The sequence below is a fragment of the Notolepis coatsorum genome (assembly GCF_963971535.1).
Source record: "Notolepis coatsorum genome assembly, chromosome: 6".
NCBI classification, from domain to species: domain Eukaryota; kingdom Metazoa; phylum Chordata; class Actinopteri; order Aulopiformes; family Paralepididae; genus Notolepis; species Notolepis coatsorum.
The window spans coordinates 15,273,097-15,288,963 of NC_140170.1; the positions used below are offsets into that span (position 1 = coordinate 15,273,097).

Consider the following 15,867-nt stretch of genomic DNA (forward strand, 5'->3'; position numbering starts at 1 on the left):
ATTGACCTGAACAAGCCTCACTTCAGTCATTCCCCCGGGGACGCTCACACACAACAGGTCATCCCACCCTTTTAACCACACACACACACACACACACACACACACACACACACACACACACACACACACACACACACACACACACACACACACACACACACACACACACACACACACACACACACACACACACACACACACACACACACACACACACACACACCAACACACACAGGCGCAGTAGCGCGCCTCACTGCTGCAGGCAGTCACAACATATTCCATCGTGTTTAAACAGACACAAGTGCACTCATCGCCTAAACACACACACAGACACACACACACACACACACACACACACACTCACACACACACACACACACACACACACACACACACACACACACACACACACACACACACACACAAACACACACACACACACACACACACACACACACACACAGAAGCAGGAAGCATCGTATGCCCGCGCTCCTCCCCCTCCCTCCCTCGGGACAGTGCGCTAAATTACAGGTGTGACCTCTTTCTGTCTTTCATTGGGTGCGGAGACATGTTCTGTGCTCTACTGCCTCTCTCCCAGTTAGCCATTCATCTCTCTCTCTCTCTCTCTCTCTCTCTCTCTCTCTCTCTCTCTCTCTCTCTCTCTCTCTCTCTCTCTCTCTCTCTCTCTCTCTCTCTCTCTCTCTCTCTCTCTCTCTCTCTCTCACCTTTTCTGCCCTGGGGCTCCTGACAGTCGTCATGGAGACAGGCTCCCCAGGAGGACCATGGGCTCAGCGGGACAGCGTCCTCTCTGGGACACGGGACCGAGCAGCGCTGGACGCTCAGGGGAAGGTCTCCGCCGGCGCACAGCCTGGAGCTCACAGGCCTGGACACTGGAGGGGGACAGAGAGGGGTCAAAGGTTAAAGAATAGGACAGAGAGGGGTTAAAGGTTAAAGAAGAGGACAGGGAGGGGTTAAAGGTTAAAGAAGAGGACAGAGAGGGGTTAAAGGTTAAAGAAGAGGACAGAGAGGGGTTAAATGTTAAAGAAGAGGACAGATAGGGGTTAAATGTTAAAGAAGAGGACAGAGAGGGGTTAAAGGTTAAAGAAGAGGACAGAGAGGGGTTAAAGGTTAAAGAAGAGGACAGAGAGGGGTTAAATGTTAAAGAAGAGGACAGAGAGGGGTTAAAGCTTAAAGAAGAGGACAGAGAGGGGTTAAAGGTTAAAGAAGAGGACAGAGAGGGGTTAAAGGTTAAAGAAGAGGACAGAGAGGGGTTAAAGGTTAAAGAAGAGGACAGAGAGGGGTTAAATGTTAAAGAAGAGGACAGAGAGGGGTTAAAGGTTAAAGAAGAGGACAGGGAGGGGTTAAAGGTTAAAGAAGAGGACAGAGAGGGGTTAAAGGTTAAATAAGAGGACAGGGAGGGGTTAAAGGTTAAAGAAGAGGACAGAGAGGGGTTAAAGGTTAAAGAAGAGGACAGAGAGGGGTTAAAGGTTAAAGAAGGGGACAGGGAGGGGTTAAAGGTTAAATAAGAGGACAGAGAGGGGTTAAAGGTTAAAGAAGAGGACAGGGAGGGGTTAAAGGTTAAAGAAGAGGACAGGGAGGGGTTAATCCAGTTGAGGGGATGGCAGTCAGTCAGTCAGTCACACAAAGAAAGAAAGAAAGAAAGAAAGAAAGAAAGAAAGAAAGAAAGAAAGAAAGAAAGAAAGAAAGAAAGAAAGAAAGAAAGAAAGAAAGAAAGAAAGAAAGAAAGAAAAGAAAGAAAGAAAGAAAGAAAGACCAGGAGGCTAATTGTCCCCACTTTCTTTTTCTTTAGCAATGGGAGTGTGTTTCTTCTCTCACCACAGGTTCTGTTCCATTAGGGGCTCTGCTTGGCATCACACTGCACTATCTCGCGTACGTGCACGCGCACTGAATACATTCCACAAATGTACCTTTAATACCAGTATTAGTCTGACCTCACCCCTCATCAGCTTACCTTCATAAGCAGGTGTGTGGTCACCTGCTCTCCTCCTTCTCGCTTTCACCACAAGGAAGTGCCTCGGTAGTACCCCACTTGACGTGTTGTTAGTTGAAAAGAGTTGTGACGGGTTTACATTGTGCTTAATTTTTTCTTCTCTCACATCTGTTGTACAAGAAAAAGTTGGGTCATAATGTATTCCGCGGAGAGTAGACCCGCTAGACCTACTCTTCACCAGAGGTTCTCCATTCCCGCCTCCGTCGTGCGCCTCGGTGCTGGGCTGTTGCCACTTTCGTGGTTGCCGACCCAGCCCGGGAGACTGCCGGTGGATAGTTTGCCTCACCGAAGAGCCGAGGGTTCGGTGCCGTCGCTCCGGCGATGGCCTGATCTCGACTCTGGTTCCTCTGGTTCTGGGGAATCGCCCGTTGGTGAACGGGGGGTTGTCTTGGAGCCAGAGGATTTGCGACGCAAACTTTTCGCGTCTGCCCGTTCACGTTGCAAGATGGTAGCATGCAGGTGCGAACGGCCTGGGTTTGGGGAACTGCTGGAGACCAGCGAAGATGCGTCCGGCTCTGGATTTCCAATGGAGACTGAGGACTTCATGGACGAGGCGGACAGGTTTTTGTATGAGGGCCCCGTGGAGGAGAGTATCCCTCCTCAGGAGACCCCGGAGGGGGGGGAAATGGCTCCATGGGGCGCCCTGTTCGAGGATGTCGAGGAACCACCTTGGCCTCATCAGCAGGATGCCCTACTGTCGGCCACATCAGATTGTGGCTCCTTGACCAGTCGCAGCCTGCTGTATGTGAGGGATGCGGGGTCGGTGGAGGAAGGTTCGCAGGGGGAACTGCGGGCCTTGTTTCCCGAGCTCATGGCGGTAGCCGCCGCCGCAAACGGCGTGCCGCTGCCGCTGCCATTGCCTGCACCTGTCCCTGATGACCTCATAGGCCATCCCTGGCAGCGTCCCCCAGTGAGAGGGGTGGACGTTGTCTACCCATTTTTCCCATCGATGGGGGCCTATGTTCGTCGGGGTCAGGCGGTGTCCAACATCATGGGACTAACTCCCGCCTACGTACCAGTTACGCGGGTGTCGGGGTTGGTCAAAGGTATGGGGGAGGGCGTGCCTCGGCTTGACAGTCCGATGGCCGCGCTCCTCTGTCCGGATATGGTGTGGGAACCCCTATGCAAGCCGGTCCTCCAGGGGAAATCGGCTAGGCGATTGGCTTATTGGGGTGACCAGTCATTCATCGCTGGTACACAATCGCTAGCTGCGGCGTCTAACATCGCCCACCTGGCTAGATTTGTATCGGGGATAATGACGGGCGGCACGGATCTGAATGAGGTGAAATGCGATCAGATCACCCAGGCTGCGGGAGCTGTCCTGCACCTTTCCCAGGTGCTGGCCATAGCCATGGGGAAAGTGCGCGCCCTGGCCACCCTGGGCCAGCGTCACCTTTGGCTGGAGCAGGCCCGTGTGCCAGAGAAGAAGATAGCTCCTCTTCTGACGGCCGCCCTCTCCGACGCTGGCCTATTCGGGAAGGCCCTGCGGTTGATGACCTCAACATGCAGAGAGATGGCAGAGGAGAGGTCCATTCTCCAACCCCATTTTCCGCCTCCCGTCCTTGCCGTTGGAGTCAGAAGGCTTCCGCGACGTCGAGCTGTCTCCGTCGCCGCTACCACTGCCTCCGCTGCTGGCCCTGCCAAGAGGGCCAGGGGACGAAACGGCGCTTCTGCCACCGCCGGCCCATCCACGACCGGAGGAGACGGTAGGGAACGTCGTGTCCAGCAGACTGTAACCTACCGTCCCTCCGGGGCTCCTCGGGGTGGCAAGACTCGAGCGGCACGAGGTGGCAGACGCCGTTGAGTGACTTTTTCCCCTCTGTGTCCCCTCTCCTCTACACCCTCCCCGGCCCCTCTATGATTTTGTGCCTTAAAAACACTTTATTTAGTTTAATAAAAAAGTTCCCCGATGTGAGGGGGACTGTGTTTTGGCCGAACAAACTGTGTGTTTCTTCAAACAATTCATATGGTGGGGTTGTGTATATATGAATCTGCCCTTTTACGTTGTGGGGTGAGTCGTGTTGTGTTACGAGGTTAAGCAAGGTCTGCAACGTACACTCGGTAATAGGTTCTATTAGCTTGATGCTCCACATGCAAGTAGAAACTGGTGTTTCTATTTCGCACAGGCGACTTGTGTTTTGTTGTAAAACCTGTTCACATTTTTGTGGGTAGCGGGCATTGTATTAGCTTTTGCTATGCATTGCTTTCTACCGGAGGTTTTTCAAGATGGCTACGGTTGTTTTTCTGTGTGTAGGGATGAAGGGTGTTTTTTCGGGAGGGGGTGTCGAATAAACCCCTCCTTTTCCCACTTGATTGGTTTAGGGGATTTTTGATCTATTCTGCTGAGCCAGTCAGGGCCAAGCCGGTGGGACTTATTTCGGTCGGGTTATTCTACCGACTCCTATTATATGACAGGAGCCGGCAGGTTTCCCCGCCCGTTGTAGCGGTGTTGCTATGGCGACGCCTTCCATGAGTTGGTGTCTTAAAGGTGTCGAGTTTTAGGGCGTAGGGCTCACAGTTCTGCTGCGCCCGATTTATGTGTCAACTTGAGTCGGTTGGTCACGTGACTCACAGTTGGCATATCTTTTTCATGACTATGAACTCATGTGGGAAGGTGTTTCTGGGAGGGTCTGGTCTTACACTCTGATTAAAAAGAGTGACTGGATTAAAATCATGTGAAAACAGGTTTTTTACTCCCAGCTGTGCAGTTGGGTCATACGGGTGATGCTTTTTCTTTATTTTTATAAAGAGTTGGATGTGTCTATATGGATTGGAAATGAGGGTCCCTGATGGAAACAAGACTAACGTCTTTCTCAGGTCTGCCTCCCCTTAACCAATGGTGTGTATTGCCGTACTGGGTTGTACCCTTTCTGCAGTCTGTTGGGTAAAATTTTTCATTCATTCATTCATGGAGTTGATTGCATCTCGCCCCTCTTGTCGTTCCCCTGGGCGTCTTGGGGATTCAATAAGGTGGTCTAAACGGCCTATTGTTGATGTGGGTATGTCAAAACGCACACATAGTGCTAGCTCAGGATGTTCTTTTGGGGCATTGGCTGACTGGCGCGCCTTGATTGCTTGGGGTTGAAACAGCGTTTTTATGAAGCAATTGGGATGGGGGTTTTTCCTCTTCCGACACCCTGTGTGGTTGTCGATGGGTTCCCGTTCATGTCAGGGGATGATAACGGAATGGGTCTGGACATATGGGGAAGGGTTTCACGCCCTAGGGGTGGGCCACCGGGCGCGGTTCGTACCGAGACGTCTGGGTGGCGCCTTCTTTTTATGTTGGGATCAACACGCATATCTGCCCCTTCTCCTGGGGTTGGCAGGTCGGCGTGATTAGGGCACGGGACTGGTTCTGGTCGCGCTGGTCCAGATCAGTTACACCCGTTGTCCGCCGGGGATGCTGATCTGCTGTTCTGGTACCCTGAGGGACTTGGGTTTTTTTCGGGGGGAAAAAATGCTAGGTCGGTCCGGGTGTCACAGGGTTGAGCGTTATGGAACCCTTGTTGGGTGCGTTGTATTCTGCACTGTCGTAATGGCTTACGGCCGTGCCAACCTGTACGCGCCCGATCTCGTCGGATCTCGGCCGCTGTGCAGGTTGGTCTTGGTTGGTACTTGGTTGGGTGACCTCCTGGGAATACCGAGTGCGGGGTGTTGGGGCTGGTCTTCCATTTTTTACGCTCTTCTCTTGCGCTTGGTGCAGAGGGGCCTGTTGGGGTGGTTTTAGCCTCCTCGGGGGACCCTGTGCTCGCCGTATCACCGGGCCCGGTCCGGGGTAATGTTTCGTTGACCCGTAGGCCCGGGATAGCCCTGTTGGAAACCAGAACGCGGGCTGCGGCAGTGCCGCAGGTGTGTTTTTGGGGTTTCTTTCCTGAGGGGTTATGGGACCAACCATTGCATAGGGTAATGCCTGGGTGGTTGGTTCTCTGGTGTGTTGCTGCAGTGTCAACTCCCGGTTTCTCCGGTTGAGGGTGCTCCTGCACGTTCATGACGTCTGCCGATCGTATCAGCCTTCTCTGTGGAGGCTTGGTTATGCGACAACGCCAGCATACGCCCCTTCCGCCGGGGCGGCTGTGTTCAGCTGTCCTTTCTGTCGCCTGTCTCGTCCGCAGTCTCCAGGCTTGGGTTGACAGCCTGTTGCCTGGTCTTTTTTCCCAGTGCACTGCCTGCTTCCGTTGGTTAACTCTTGTGTGTTACGACCATGCTGTCTGCCTGTTGCAGGGCCTGTGTTCCAGGCGGTGTACTGTTGGGGAGGACAGGGCCCGCTCGGCTGAGGGGCCTTTGTCCGAATACGCTGGCGATGTGGGGGGCGGGGTCACTAGGTGCCCACCTGGTGGGGTCTTGATGCTGGCATCATGGACTTCTCCGGGCCCCCATTCCAGGGAGTCCAGTCCTTTTGGTGGGTCTGGGTCTTCCTTCGCGCTCCGCTGCTACGGCCTTGCCACGGGGTTGGGTTTGCCCTTGATCCCGTGATTCTGGGGGCAGTAACGAGGTTGTTTCCTACGTTCGTTCCCGGGTGGCATGCGGGTTGTGCGTGGGTGTAGTCGTGGGGTCAAGCCACGGTCTGCTGACCCTGTGCGTTGAGTTGCTTGAGTGCCTCTTCGCGCGGTCGGGTCCGTCGCCCTCTCGGTAAACCTCTAATAGGGAGGGTGCCCTCCATTAGGGGGGGTCGGGGGGGCTCGGCCCTCCCTGTTCTGTTGGTTGTGGGGGGCCTTCAGCGGGGTGTATTTGTCAGCCAGCGGCTCCGCTTGGCCTCCCTTTGTGCAGTGTGATGCCAAGCAGAGCCCCTAATGGAACAGAACGTTAGGTTATGACTATAACCAAGTTCTGTTAATTAGGGGTGACGCTTGGCATCAGACGGCCGCTGCAGCCCTTGACCTCACCTTGTGGTGAAAGCTTGGGAAGGAGGAGAGCAGGTGACCACACACCTGCTTATGAAGGTAAGCTGATGAGGGGTGTGGTCAGACTAATACTGGTATTAAAGGTACATTTGTGGAATTTATTCAGTGCGCTTGCACGTACGCGAGATAGTGCAGTGTGATGCCAAGCAGAGCCCCTAATTAACAGAACTTGGTTATAGTCATAACCTAACGTTTTTTCCACAACAAGAAGATTTATTCAATCAAACGTTCCATGTTGACTCACCTCTGCGGATGCAGGTTTTTTCTTTTTTCTTTTTTTTTTTTCTTTTTTCCCCTCCATTTTCCTCCGATTTTCTCCCATCCCAATGTTAGTCGTATGCCAATTCCCAGTCCCTTCCTGGTCGCTGCGCACTTACCCCCCACAGTCAGATCATCTGGGAGAGTGGAGGCTACCACGTGCTTCCTCCGACACACGTCCAGCCAATCACCGCTTCTTTTCACCTGGCAGCGCGGATTCTCATCGAGAGGGCGTAGCGTGTGGGAGGATCACACTATCCCCCTCAAGTCCTATCCGCGCTTAGCAGGCGCCCCGACCGAACTGTAGGAGTCGCTGTTTACAACGACCCGGACCCACCCCGCCAGCTTCTCCCACCCTCTAATACAGCCAATTGTATTAGTGCAGACGGCCAGCCAAGCTGGTGACAACCCCGGAGCTGTGAGCTGGATTCGAACAGGCGAATCCAGCTCACAGCTCCGGGGTTGGTGACGAACGCAATCTCCGCTCGGCCACCTAACCGCTGGATGCAGGGTTTTGTAAACAGTTATTATAATGTGAAACAGTGAAAGTGAGAGTAACCCTGGAGTCGGTCACAAAAACCTTCCTAAAATGGCAAGGCGGCCATTAAGACATTCACTGTTCACAATCTCTGTGTATTCTGTGGGAACATAACGTCTGATCTGAACAAAATATCTCACAAAGGAAGGATTGACTGTTTGAAAACGTAAGGAATTAGTTTCGGTTGTCTAAGAAAATGACATCTAAGCAAAGAGAATGAAAATGTGAAGTGTGTTAATTGAAACACCCAACGATCGACTAGAAAAGGAGTGAACAAAAATTTAAATTTTTTTTTTTTTTTAATCTTTCCCCCCCCTTCTTTTTCCCTTTTTCTCCCCTCCCAATGTTAGTTGTTGTGCCAATTCCCAATCCCCTTCCTGGTCGTTACGCACTCTACCCCCTACCGTCGGTCCGGGAGGGCGGAGACTATCACAATCATGCTTCCTCCCACACATGTGTACCCACCCCACCGGCTTCCCTCCCGCTGACTCTGCCAATTGAGTCAGTATGACGGCCGGCCAAGCCGGAGGCAACGCTGACAGCCGGATTCGATACCAGTGTCTCTCGCGTTGGTGACGAGCGCTTAGTCCACTGCGCCACCCAGCCGCCTCACAAAAAGACAGTTCTGACAAAGACACACAAACGGCTTCAGTAAGTAGTGACTTGATTTCCTTAGATGGTCGCAACCACACTGGCGGTCAACAAGCCCATTATCCCAGTCCCAGTAAAGATGTCAAACCCAAACAACACTATTCAAACCTATGTATTTTTTGGATCACAGGGAAGTGCTACAAGCTATTGCGCTCAAGCACTTCAACAACAATTATACTTCAATTACAATTTTTGTTTCAGTTTTTTTGGAATATATGCGTAACACGTCCACTGAAGTGCAGCACATCTGCGTGAAGTCAGGCAGTGTACAGTGGAGTTCAGCTGATAGAGTTGTGCCCTTCCTGATGACTTGTAAATCGATTTGGATAAAAGCGTTTCAGCTAAATGATAATGTGTGTGTGTGTGTGTGTGTGTGTGTGTGTGTGTGTGTGTGTGTGCTGAAGGCTGGTATCTGTTTTCTACAGGAAACCAACACGGTCTCATCAGAAAAGTTAAATAAAGTACTAATCGACAACAGGAAAAAAGGTACATAATGTATGTTATGCTATAGCCATAAGTAATATATTTACATATTGTATGGTCAAAAGTCCAAAACAAACACCCCAACAAATCTGTGCAGTCGTGGCATCAAAGGTACTCAGGTCTCAGGCGTCTCAGGTTTTAATATAATTTTAGCACACAAACCGCTAAGATAAGGACCAATTATTGTCTCCATACACAGACAATCTCTGACGAGAGGGGAAAATATTTAACATTAAACTCCAGACCAATAACATTAATGAATGTGTTCGTGGCCAATTGTAATGATCACATATTCTTTTCAGAATCCATGCCAAATCTGCCAGATTCAAACATAATCATAGATGGATATTTTTATTGCGTTTTTAGATTCTGTCCTAGATAGGCAGCAGCCCCAAACAAGCTCATTTAAGAATAGTAGAACGTGTAATAATCATATGCAGTCTTTTAATACAGTTTATATTTGGAGGCTCTTCTACCCTACGACAAAATATATTTCTTATTTTCCCACAAAACCTATTTGTGAATAAATTATTTCTTATTCTATTCTAAGTTGTTAATGTTGGTAGGCGATTTTTACCATAATATATAATAATAATAATAATAATAATAATAATAATAATAATAATAATAATAATAATAATAATAATAATAATAATAATAATAATAATAATAATAATAATAATAATAATAATAATAATAATAATAATAATAATAATAATAATAATAATAATAATAATAATAATAATAATAATAATAATAATAATAATAATAATAATAATAATAATAATAATAATAATATCGGATCAAGCCCCTGTCTGTCTGTATGTTAAATGAAACCATAAAAGGGGTGAATTCAACTGACGGTTACATAATGCTTTGTTAAAAGATAATGAATTCTGCTCCGATCTTTCAGGGGAAATAGATCTATACCTAAACTATAATGAGGTTGTTCGTAGAGGCCACATAATATCATATGAGGCAGTCGAAAATTAAATGTCTAAGAGAAGGTTAACGGAAATAGATAATCAGTTAACGTTAGCTAAGCTGGAAGCTTCTTATAGAACGGAGCACAGCACCAGAATTACTTAATAAGACTATAGCTTTACGGTTTGAGTATAGTTCTGTAATGTCCAAGAATGTTTCAAAGCTGCTGGTACAATATAGACAGAGAAAAACCCCACAGGTTACTACCCTTTACCTTCCTTCATGAAAAATATCAAAATATCTTCCGTCCTTGCAATTCACTGTGGGACACGACTAGGTTGTCCGCTTTCCCCATTTGTGTTTGCAGTTACCATTGAAACATTGGTTATTAGCATAGGCTAATTGGCTAGATTACATTATTGTATTCATATCCAAACTGCAAGCTCTCAAGCGTTCTATTAACTGGGACAAAAGTTAATTCATGCCAATCTCAACAGAGATTAATATGAAAGTCTACAAAAACTATTCATATTTTGGGCGTGATTGTAACAAATAGGATCTTCTAAGGATGAAGTGGCAAAACAAAATTCAGCTAGTTAAACAAACTATATTTTTTTGGAAAACCCTTTCAATCTCCCTGGTCGGGAAGATAAACACAATCAAGATGATTGTCCTACAGTATCTTCTCCATCTCTTCAAGTCAATTCCTTACTTTAAAAAATGTGATTAAATTGTTATACCTTTCATATGGAATTATACATTTAAAAAAATAAAAACACTTCAAAGCCAAAGCCAAAGGATGCAGGTGGTTTTACCAGACGTATTACATGGGGCTCATGTATCCATTCTTGCCTGCTCTCCTCAATAGCCCCACCACAGTTAATAAGTCAGATTTCAGCAAGAGCTTTGTTGTTGGCAGTACTTAAAAAACCTGGAAGCAAATAAAACTATACATTAAGGCTCCAAAAACCTATGTGGCCACTCCATTATGTGAAAATAATTAATTTGCTCCTGGCCTGAATGATACTGTTTTTTCCAATTGGGAACAGAGATACATCAGTAATGTAGGTGGCCTATATATTAAATATATTAAATGAAATGTGCCTCATTTGCACAGTTACTAGCTACATATAGAAGAGGAGGGGAACCGAGCCCTGGGGGACACCCATCCAAAGAGGGCGGGGGACCGACAGGGACCTCCTCCATGATACACAGTAGGAGCGATCGTCGAGGTAGTATGTCAGCCATGCCAGCACAGAGCCTGCCACTCCTATTGATGTGAGGGATCCGAGGAGGATCTGATGGTTGACGCTGTCGAAGGCTGCCAATTATTTTCAATAAATAGCCTGGATGGAAATGGGTTGTTATAATTGAAACTCAAAGGAGACGGAATAAAGCGAGGCTGGGGGAATAAGGGGAATAAGGCAGTATGGGAAATAGATGGCGGGCCGAATGCGTCAATAGAAGACACAATTCTTTGTGTGTGATCTCTAGTTATCATGTTAAGTCAAAAACATTTAGTTGGGAGCTGATTTGTGGACCCGCAAAATGTAGACAACAGAGGATGGATCTGGAATGCTAGCTATGTCTGGATTATGCATTGAAAGACAGTAAATACTATTCTAACACTTTCAAGACTATGCTCCAACTTGTGCAGTGTTTTCATAACATTTTACTAAGATTGTTGTACCCTGACATATTTCCTCTTGTATTTCGCAAACTGTATTCAGCCCAACCAACGTTACAGGTGAACTTGCTAGCCATTAGATGGCTAACGTTAGTGATATTAACTTTGGTAACGTTAGATCTATCCGACCACAATTTTATTAGAAGTTTATTACATGCCTCACCGGGTTGGAGTGCTATCCAATTCAAACAACAAACCAAGGTGGCTAGCTCTCACATCTTGTCTGAATGTCTATCAGATGTCCTCTCCATAAAAAAACGAAATGCTTTCTTCCCCAGCTCCACCTTGTCCAACATTAACTCCCGGACAAAGGCTATAGATCCGAGCACCAGTATGAACATCTTGGATTAGGGTTAGGGCTAGGGATGGGTTTACACTCCCACTCCCTACAATTGTAACCCAATTGCTCCTACAGTAGACCCCCCCCCCAATAGGATATTCCCCACTATGACACAATCAAAAGCCAATAAATGAACCCCCAACCTTTTAAGTCCAAATGGTTACATTGAATAATTTCCCCATGGTTTGGGATAGGGGGAGGGGGTATTCACAGTGGGAAAGATTATTAAAGATGGAGTGCCGCATGCATGTGTCTAATCGTTGTAAAGAGCCCAGCAAAATAATAACATTTTCAGAGACAAGTTGGGTGGAATGTATTAACTGTTCATTGCAGTGGGCTAATTTAGATGGCCCAGAAAGTGAAATTGCACAATTGGCTGTTAAAACATAACTTTGAAGATAACAGCCCAATTCTAGATGTGCCAGCTAATACAGGCTACCACAGAGAATGCTACATGCAATTTGCTAATATAAGGAAGTCAACATCAACTTTATTGTCAGTTTTCCATTTGTGCAAGACATACACAACATTTAAATTGCGTTCCCCCCTTCCCATGATGTATATAAAAAAATCTAGACAATATAAAACACAAAAGTAACATATACAACACACAACAGGACTGTGAGATATGTACAATATAAACAGTAGCTCAAATGAAATGAATGAATGAATGAATAATAAAAAAGGAAGGAACATTTAACAAAGACCACAAAATGTTTGTACCCAATGCAATTTACTTTAAACATATGATACTTAATTACTGTATTTTATTTTGACTGGACTAGCCCTGGTTTTGGTTCTGTAATCAATATGGGTGTAATAGATGTGTATTAATCCTGTAACATGGGCACAGCATCTATGAGTCAAGGTCAGATCTAGCCTGGAATAGAGAAGAGAATGTTGTTTTTGTAATGAGTAACTAGTACAGTGCAGGGGTGTCCAGGGCCAAGACAGAGTAGAGAGCTGTGTGAGAGTGGTACCCGGACAGCATCTGTGAGAGGATGACAATCCTTATCCCCCATGTTCAAAAGTTGAGCTTTGCAGATTAGCCTGGCCCCACTTCTTTAAAAAAAATGTTTTATATGTTTTTGGTAGATCTTTTATTTGTTTGTACTACCGGGCAGTCCGGTAGAGAGAGAGAGAGAGAGAGGAAGAATGGGAGACAGAGCGGGGGGAAGACATTCGGCGAAGGACGCCGGGTCCGGGAGTCGAACCCGGGTCGGCCGATTTGCGACGCAGCGCGTTACATGGTGTGCTACTAGAGCGCCCAGCCTGGCCCCACTTCTATCCAGAACAATATATAAGGGGACTGCATGTTGTGTTTATTCACTGTGCTGTTTACCATGGCCTCTTATTCAATCATGATATATATATATTTTTGGAAAGGACCTGTATAAGTGCAGTTGCCACTGTGATAAGGGTTCTGGATATGGAGCAGGGCCAGAGTCACGCCAAGAGCTCAATCGTTGAGCTAGCAAGATTATGTTAGACCCCTCAGGCTAGGCCTAGAATATATCTGTAGTGTGGGTTGAGCATCTGGGGAAAGAGAGCATTGCTACTACAATAGATAACGTAACACCCAACAAGAATGTAAAAAAAAATATTATTGCATTGGGTCAGGGTTGTTTGATTTCCACTAACGTTAATGTTAGATTGCTTTCTGAGAAAGATGGTAAGGCAAAACTAGGAGTTACTGTAGCTAACGTAACATTAGTCTCTGTAAGCTGGCTAATATTCATTGCACAAACTTTGCCATGTCTAATATCTAAAGCCAAAATGTACTGCATATAAACTGCTGATGACTCCTAACATCCTACAGTATCACGTTTGAATAATGCTGTAAAGTTAAGTAAAAATGCATTTCAATATTCATTTATATAGGAATTAAGACCTTACAGAGTGCAGAACAAAGTCCACTGTCAACACACATTACTCTGCTCACTCCTTGTATTCACTAGGAATATTCTTGTTACAAAGATCCCCTCAATTTTATAGAACAATTTATCTATAAGTCTTGACAGACGCAACCATTCCACCAGACATGCTTCTGCACGAGGTTTTACACTTCCAAAAGTGAGGTTGAATGCAATGAAGCGAACTGTCATGTTCCGTGGTATGCAGGAATGGAACTCTCTTCCCAGACATGTTAAGCAGGAGAATAGTAAATGTCTTTTCAAAATCGTGGTAAAACAACATTTTCAACCAAAGAAATTGACATTCCCTAATAGATAGTGTGTACGTAAATGAAAATGTATGTGTCTGATAAAGAGATAGGTATATATCGATGAAAAGGCATGTGTCTGATAGGGATATATTATTAAAAGATTGTATAATTGGCTGATATGAACATAGATAATGTATGTAAAGCTAAATAGTATATTATGCTGTATTGTATTATGAATGAATTATGAGTAGGTATTATTGTATAGTATTATGAATTCATAAGGCGTATATATTGTTGTATTGTATTATGAATTTGATTAAGGTTTTTATTGTTGTTTTAATTGTCTGTATGACATGTGAATGTTGTGAGTGTATAAGTCTGTAACTGTATTTTACGTGTTATGGACCCCAGGAAGAATAGCCCCAGCACTGCTGCGGCTAATGGGGATCCAAATAAACTTAAACTTAAACATAAACTTAAACACCGGGGGCAATATTTACTTCCTAGTTCCTGAGCTGGAGGAATGCCATTGGGAGACATCAAGTCACTTGACGCTGTAACAAGTTTTGATTGGTTCTGCAGCAACGCCCCTAGGGTCCGAGGTTACCGCCCCTTTGCAGCAGTGCCTGTTGCATTTAGCCATCAAAACATTCGTTTTCATAAAACTATGACCCAAAAACGGTTCCGAACAAACAGAAATGTGTTAATATAGCATATATGTATAGCTCATATTAAAATATCATATCCTCTCTACACCCGGATCAATAATTTCACTAACGAAAGCCTCTAGCAAGAGTCGGCCCGCCGTCTAAAATGAGGGGTCGTGTTCTCTAACCTGCTGTACAGCATCATGATACAGTAACACCACGTGCATCAAATCTGCCCCCCCCATCCAGTCTTTTAAATCTAAACTCAGAACCCACCTACACCGCCTGGCCTTCCCCGACTCACTCTGACTCTTGCCTCGCTTGTTGACGTGTTGTTTTGTTTCCTTGTCTATCCGTTGGTTGTTTTTTCTGTTTATTCTATACTTTTTTTTGTTCTTAGCTTTGTGAAGCACTTTGGTTGACAAGTGTCATGTCTACATGTGCTATATAAATACATCTGTTTGATTGATTGATTGATTGATTGATTGATTGATTGATTGATAGGGTGGAGGGAAGCTCATTTGCAACATCGGAGACTCCCCCACCCCGTTTGTTTATCAAAAGGTAAAACCGTCAAACATCCATCAGATAGTAATCTCTCGTGGTCTCCGTTTGCTGCGCATCAATGACCACAATTTACGAGGCACCTCTGTGAGGTTCATGATGTGAACGGCCTTGTTCACCTGAACGACATCTCGATCTCGCACGCCTCGTGGACGTCTGGTTCCAGTGAACGCGCTAATAAAGACAAACTCAAATCTGATTTATTTTTTTTGGTTCCAGCTCCTCTGTTCTCCTGTTGTTAAGCCTCATCCGCGGCTCCAGCGCCTGCTCACATCGCAGGGCCTCACATTTCCATTTAAATGAAAACCCGACAAGAAATACATTAAATGGCCATCGTGCATTTGGCTGTCTTACCCCCAAAAAGTAATTTACCTACATGGTCTTTGATTCCCTTTGTAGAAACCAGATGCTTACTGGAGCTGCATTGATAAAGTGCACAACACAGCTATCTCTCTCTCTCTCTCTCTCTCTCTCTCTCTCTCTCTCTCTCTCTCTCTCTCTCTCTCTCTCCTGTCTCTCTTTCTCCCTATCTCCTTATCTCTCTCTCTCTTTCACTCCCTCCCTCCCCTCTCCTGCTCTCTCCTTTGTTCCCTAAATTGTGATTTTTCATGTTTGACAATTCCTTCACTGCGTTTCACAGGGCAGCAATCAAGGGGAACAAATTGTCTTCCCCATTACCAGGCCGAGCTCTTGTCCATG

At 46.2% G+C, this 15,867-nt stretch overlaps 1 protein-coding gene across 1 annotated transcript in view; it reads right to left on the reverse strand.

Annotated features, from left to right (window-relative positions):
- Positions 1-708: 708 nt before the first annotated feature.
- The window catches only part of thsd7ba (thrombospondin, type I, domain containing 7Ba), a gene marked incomplete at both ends in the record, with an annotated part of 107,789 nt that continues 92,630 nt past the window's right edge, over positions 709-15,867 (reverse strand). The window contains one exon of the mRNA XM_084315474.1: positions 709-890. Within this exon, the coding sequence (XP_084171600.1) occupies positions 709-890 (182 nt within the window). The remainder of the gene's footprint in view (positions 891-15,867) is intronic.